Raw genomic sequence first — 6,960 nt, forward strand, 5'->3', positions numbered from 1 at the left:
TCCGGACCCTGCGCGTGGCCGAGTGCCTTGGGGACCTGGGCCTGGGGAAGCGGCAGGGGCGCAGAGGGAAAGAGGTCAGAGACCCTGGACGAAGGGTGAAGGGCCAGGGACCAAGGCGAGGAGACAAGGCTTTCTTGTGGGTCCAAGTAGTGGCACGAGCTGCTTTGAATAAATCAGGTGGCTCTTTGAGCCTCAGTGTCCCTGAAATGGGCCTTGAGGACGTGAATGATGGCCGTGGGGTAAGATCGCCAGGGGTGACAGGTGCTGGGAGCCAGGGACAGGCTTCTCTTTCCTGAGAAAGCCACGCTTTGCACCCACCATTCCCTCCCCTCTCCTTCCTCTGCAGCCCCGATGCGGGGGTGCCACTCAGAGGAGCCTTTGAGTCCTGGGCATCCTCAAGTTGGTGACGGGGGAAAAAGGGGATACCTTTCAGTGTCGCCCTACGGTGGGAGCTGAGGAGGTGAGGGTCCCAGGTCTCAGAAAGTGGGAGCAGTGGGTTTGAGCCTCTGGGGCCACTTGAGCAGGGGACCCTGGAGGCTAGGTGAGTGCCCCTGGCCTCTGAGAAAGGGCTAGGGCGTGGGTTGTGGGTGGGGCAGCAGGCTTAGGCCCTGTGTCCTGTACTCTCGCCCCTGGGTCCTGTGCCTGGGCGTCTGGGTGAGAGGTGGTTCCTAGAGCCAGGGGCCTGTGTGTAGCTGGTGCAGAGCTGTCATCCTCACTGCCAAGGGCTAAGGGCCTGCCTTTGATTTACAGGTCCCTTTTAGAAGCAAAGGAGAAACAAACAGATGCCCTCTGACATCGCTGGAGCTCTGCAGGCCCTCCGAGGGGACCATGGGAGCAGGAGCTGTTTTCTTGGAAAGCCACCTAGAATAAATGTTACCCTGTCACAGTCTCTTAGCAGAAGAGTGGCCTTGTTTTATTAATGTTAGCTTGTTGTCAGCAGGAGGCCACTGAGAACAGCAGTGTGGTGTGTGGCTGTCCCCGCTCTCTCCGCCTCCCTACCCGCTTGCAGAGACCCCCTGTGCTTCCCATTGCTACCCCATGTGTGAGAAGAGATGGTTGAACAGGTAAGTAGGTCAGGAACATGGGTCTCCAGGATGTCGCAGGATGTACACAACTTAAATATTAAACAGGGAGGACAGAAGGAAAACCACTTAGGAGGAGGAAGCAGATGGCAGAGAGCCATTTAAGATGGCAGGAGGGTATCACTCACGGAGTGCCCCAGAGTGCTTGCTCTGGAGTTTCAGAACCTAAGATGCAGACTCTACTCCAGGGACCATGGGGACAGAGAAGCATCATGGTAAAGGGTCCCTACCAACATGCCCAGGTCCCAGTCTGCTACTTCCTTGACTGGTGGCCTTGGGCTGGTTATGTATCCTCTTCGTGGCTTAGTTTCACCATCTCTGGAATGGAGATACTCACCAGACCTACTGCAGCGTGGTTGTGAGAATTCCACGGGAATGCATAGGCAGCTCTTAGCACAGTGCCTGGCACAAAGTGAGAGCTCTGTAAGTGCCGGCCCCTCATTCATGCGGTGAATATGTGTTGAGTTCTTACTATGTGCCAGGCACTGTGGTTAATGCTGGGGAGACAGTAAAAGTCCAGACAAATCCCTGCTGACACTCTGACCTGATAGCAGCATCATAGCAGTGAACACTGGAAGCCACACCAAACTCCAGCCCAGACAGCTGGATGTAGATGGCTCCAAGGACAATGCCAGCCTGGCATTCCTGCCTCCCGATCACTGCCAACACCCCTAGAACAGTATGGCCTATAACAGGGTCTTCAGACTTTTTGTTGAAACCCTCTAAAAAATGTTTAACAATATATTTGCCTTATACATTTTCAAGTTGGCATCTACAATGAGTTTTTTAATCATATATTTAAATAGGGCATATTGTATTTATTGACCTTTATATATAAAACTATTATATCTCTCTTTCAAATATACCCAAAGGAATTTATATAAGAACACAAAAGCGCCATGTTATACTTAAAAATATAAACAAGCATCCCTTTAATAGTCAAAATATTTACATTGTGTCCTTTACCCCTTTAAAGTACGTTTCCATTCTGTTTCCAGCATATTTTTATCCTACTGTAATGCTTTTATCGTTTAAATTCTGTATTCATCACATTATCTATTATGTGAACTATGACAAATATGTGACTATGCATTAGCTTTTCAAAATTTTCTACATATGGACATAAATATGGCAATAATAGACACTGGAGACTACTAAAGGAGAGAGAGAGGGAGGGGGGAAAAGGTTGAAAAACTAACTCTTGGGTACTATGCTCACTACCAGGGGTACAGGATCGATCATACCCCAAACCTCAGCATCACTCAATACACCCATGTAACAACCCTGCACATGTACCCACTGAATCCCCAAACAAAAGTTGAAACTATAAAAAAAAGTGTAGGCACAGTGACTCATGCCTGTAATCCCAGCATTTTGGGAGGCTGAGGTGGGAGGATCTCTTGAGACCAGGAGTTCGAGACCAACCTGGGCAAGAGAGTGAGACCCTCTACAAAAAAAAATAAGAATTAGTCGAGCATGGGTACACACCTGTGGTCCCAGTTACTTGGAAGGCTGGGTTGGGAGGACCACTTGAGCCCAGGAAGTCAAGGCTGCAGTAAGCCATGATCACACCACTGCACTCTAGCCTGGGCAACAGAGCAAGATCCTACCTCAAAAATAAATAAATAAATAAATAAATAAATAAATAAATAAATAAATAAATAAATAAATATTTTCTTATGGCCATAAGGCCCTAAAATTCTCTTTAGGATTATCTGATTATACCAATGATTAATGGTATTTAAATGATCAAGACATCATACACAAATATGCATTTTGATAAATAATTATTAAACATAAAAAGGAAAATTGTATTAAAAGTACATTACTTAAGAGACGCATAGGGAGGGGATTTTTGGAGCCTTGATGAAAGAGACACCAAAAGTCTCTGTTTGGTGCCAAGGATGTTTTTGTGCCTCAGGACACTGTACATAGGAAGGGGGTCAGACTCAGGTTAGACAGGAAGGGAGCCTTTCTTTGCCCAGGGGAAGATGGGAGACTGTGGAGAGGGGAGGCCATGCAGGAGCATGTGCATGTCCCCACGCAGGTCCATCTCAGCCAGATGAGCTTTAAAATGGAAGACATGAAAACTGAGTGTCTCAAAAGCTTGGGACATCTTCATATACACTCAGTGGCCTGCCATTCCAGGCTGAAGAGCCTCCACAGCCACTTCTGATACTTCTCAGCCCTTGCCTTCCCCCTCTGGCCACAGTGGTTCCTCTCAGCATTTCTCTGCCACAAGGCCTTTGCACATTTTCCTTCCTCTTCCTCTTCTTTTCTAGTTATTTCCTCTCTCAGTCCCAGCATCGCTTCCTGGAGGAAAGCATGCGATCCAGCATGAGACAGGCCCCTCCCTTACAAACCCTCATGAAGGTGTTACTTCTTTTTACTTCACTTCCTCCTTTGAGTAACCCTCAAAGAAGCATTTCTTCCTCTAGAGTTACTTCCTCTCTAGAGGGAAGTAACTCTCCCTCCTCTCCCTCCACTCACTTGCACCTTTTTTAGACACTGGAGACTGAGGAGGTACAAAGGTGGTACCAGGATTGACTTTTTCATTACATTTCAAAATTTGGGAATGATAATTTCTAAATTCTATTTAGGAAGTAACCACCTGGGACATAGCAGTTATTTGAAATAGACATTACTGGAGATACACTAACAGGAGTTTAAGCTGTAGACAGCGTCCTAGTGGGGGTCCCTTACAAGTTACATGACCTTGGTCATGCTGCTTGACTTTTACACACCTCAGTTTCTTATCTGTCTCTCCAGCAGGTTAACAGTCCCTCCCTCCCAGCGTAGTTATAGAGAGAAAGTGGGATGGGCCTTGCCTAGTACCTGACATCCATTAGGTGTTCTCTGTTACTGGAAAATGGGAAGTGCTGGATACAGGGAAGGTGTAGGTGTTTCCTGGGGGAAAAATCCTCAGGTTCTCCCCCACCAGAGAACTTGGAAACAAGGACAATACCCTCAACTCCTGGGCATTAAGCTGTGACATGCAAATAATGGGTCAGAGCAGAAACAAACAAGGCCATCCCAAGAGACTCAATGGTTCCTAGGCTAGCCCAACCTGGCGTACTATTATCACACCGACAGGGAAGGAAGGGAGAGTAGAGTAGCCAGGCAGGAGCCAGCAAGTTGGCACAGGATTGGAACAGATAGGTCACAGAAGGGGGAGCCCAAATAGCTACCAAGCTCATGAAGAGACACTCACACACTAGTAATCAGAGAAATGCCTATTAAAATGAGGTCGAGACGCAGCCCTACACCCGGAGCACTGGCAACAATAGGAAGTTGGGTGAGGACATTTGTTGGTGAAAATATAGGGAAACAAGGGTACTTTCCTTGGGGTGCATGGGGATTGGTGCAGCCTTTCTGGAGAGCAATCAGGAACTTTTTGGTGGAATTAAGTAAGTGCCCACCCTCTGATCCAGAGTTCTCTCTCTGCCATCTCCTGTTCAAACCAAGAAGCCAGATGTAAAAGCCCCCCAGAGGCTACCCACAGAAGAGCCCCTGCACAAAGAGCTGCTCCCAGGAAGAGCCTGGGTAAATGTAGGATACATTGTAGGTTTCAGGGCACACCAGGGAAGTCGCTGAGACAGTTACCACTGCGCTTTGTGGGAAATTCCATCCCATTTGTACATAGCCCCAGGTGTCTCCCATGGCCTGTATCTCAGTCCCCTGAATCTCCAGGGCTAGCAGCTTCAACTGAACTTTCCTAGGAGGGCTCCATCTAGACATGATTTGTTTGCGTCATCTTCAGACTGGATAGAGCAAGTGTCTTTTGGGCAAGACCCTCAAGAGCTCCTTGCCAATCTCCTCCTAGGAGAGCGAAGACAAGGTGCTAGTGGGAGGATTACTACGTAGCTTAAGGGAGGGTCTGGCTGCTCCCCACACTGTGGCTGGAGAGTAGGAAGTGAGAGGGCCCAGAACAGGGACCTGAAGGTAGGCTGTAGTCTCTCTCTCTCTCTCTCTCTCTCTCTCTCTGTCTCTCTCTGTCTCTCTCTATCCTGTTCGTCTCTGAGAAATCCCTACTCAGGACCTAAGGGGCATGGACAAGGATGGTCATTGCCATGTTGTGTGCAGCAGTGGGGAATTGAGGCAACCTGGGTTTCCCTCACTAGGGAAGATGTAGGTGAAATGTGGAGGACGTGACTGTAGAGTACCATGGAGCCATGGAAGCCGTGCACTGCATTGCACACATCTCCACAGGCAGATTTTAGGAGGCCCTGGGTCTTGGGAGGAGGAGGAGAGTAAGTTCTATAGCATAATTCCAAGTGGGTACATGACAAGCACATGGATACCATTACATTTTTGGAGGCTTCGTTCCCATCCAAGGGTATGAATCAAGCACATTGGAAGTGGATCCCCTTCTCCGGGAGGGGGCCAGGAGTGGGGATCTAGGATGAAGTGGAAATAAGTGAAAAGAAACCAAGAAACGGGCACCACAGTCTGCTCAGAACTGGGCAGAGGATCAACTCACCTCTTTGTACATAAGGTACCCCACCACTGCCACCCCTGCCAAAAGGATATGTTGGTGATAAAGTGGCTGTCACCATAGACACTTAGAAAAGGCAAACACTTTCAATGTAGCGTTGGCTGCACTGAACACACAGGCCATGCAGGCAGATGCCTCCTGGGGAGCAGGCAGGGTCATGTGCTGTCTCAAGCCAGACTGAAGAGCAGTGATAGCAGATGGAAACCTCCTTCCCCAGAAAACAATGACAAAACATCGGAAAAGGGCTATGTCTGGCTCAAGGCAAAAGACTCTTGGATGGATTCTTTTTTGTTTTGTGGTTTTGTTTTTGGTCTTTTCCCTCTTACTTCCTTTATAAAGCTTTAACTGTTTAAAATTAAAATTATAACATCATCTTGAGGGACTCATGACGTAAGCAGATGTATTACTTACAACAACTGTTATTAAGGGATGGGGGTGGTTCTGGGGCTATAATGAGACCATATTTCCATACTTTATGTGAAGGACCTGTGATTAACTGTAAATGGACTGTAAAAAGTTAAGGATGTATGATGGAATCCTAGGACAACCACTGTCAAAAATAATGCAAAGAATCGCTAAACAGCTAACAGAAAAATTAAAACTAAATGCATTCTAAGAAAAAGTATTCAAGTCATTTTAAAAGAAGGGGAAGGAGGAACAGATGAACAAAAACCAGAGGAGTCAGGCAGAAAACAAAAAGAAAATGATAGAGGAAACCGAGCTAAATCAAAAATTACGTTAAACATTAATAAACACTACAAATAAAAGAAAGTCATTGTCAGAAATGATTTTAAAAAGAGTCTCAACTCTATGTTGTCTCTAAGAGACACTCTTTAAATATAAAGACACAGATCAGTTGAAAGTAAATGAATGAAAAAAATACAATGCATATAAACTGTAAGCCTAAGAAGGCTGAAGTGAGTGTATTAATTTCAGATAAAATAGATTTCAAAAACAAAACTTGAAACAGAGATCTAAAAAGGAGCTTTCATTATGAGAAAGGGAGTCAGTCAACAGGAAGATATAGAAGTCGTAATGCATATGCATCCAATAATAAGGCCCCAAATCTATGAAACAAAAATGGACAGAATGAAAGGGAGAAATAGACATTTCTATAATCAAAGTGGGGAAATTGAACACCCTTTCTCAACAATTGATAGAACAGCTGAACAAAAAAATCACCAGACATAGAAGATCAAAACAATAGCAGCGGCCACCTTGGCGTAATTGGTATTTATTTACACCAAACAGCAGCAGACTTCACATTGTTTTCAAGAGTACATGGAAAGTCTCCTCCAAGATCTGTCTCATTCAGGTGGAGGGTTGTTTTTCACTTGACGCCAACTCAATCAATTGTTTAGCATACAGGTAAATAATGAGACT

At 46.1% G+C, this 6,960-nt stretch overlaps 1 protein-coding gene across 1 annotated transcript in view; it reads right to left on the bottom strand.

The window, feature by feature from the left end:
* The window catches only part of SLC18A2 (solute carrier family 18 (vesicular monoamine transporter), member 2), a 55,614-nt gene extending 52,690 nt beyond the window's left edge, over window positions 1-2,924 (bottom strand). Inside the window, exon 1 of the mRNA XM_012001144.1 lies at window positions 2,871-2,924. Within this exon, the coding sequence (XP_011856534.1) occupies window positions 2,871-2,924 (54 nt within the window). The remainder of the gene's footprint in view (window positions 1-2,870) is intronic.
* Window positions 2,925-6,960: the final 4,036 nt, after the last annotated feature.

The sequence above is a fragment of the Mandrillus leucophaeus genome, unplaced genomic scaffold (genome assembly GCF_000951045.1).
Source record: "Mandrillus leucophaeus isolate KB7577 unplaced genomic scaffold, Mleu.le_1.0 Scaffold65, whole genome shotgun sequence".
NCBI classification, from domain to species: Eukaryota; Metazoa; Chordata; class Mammalia; order Primates; family Cercopithecidae; genus Mandrillus; species Mandrillus leucophaeus.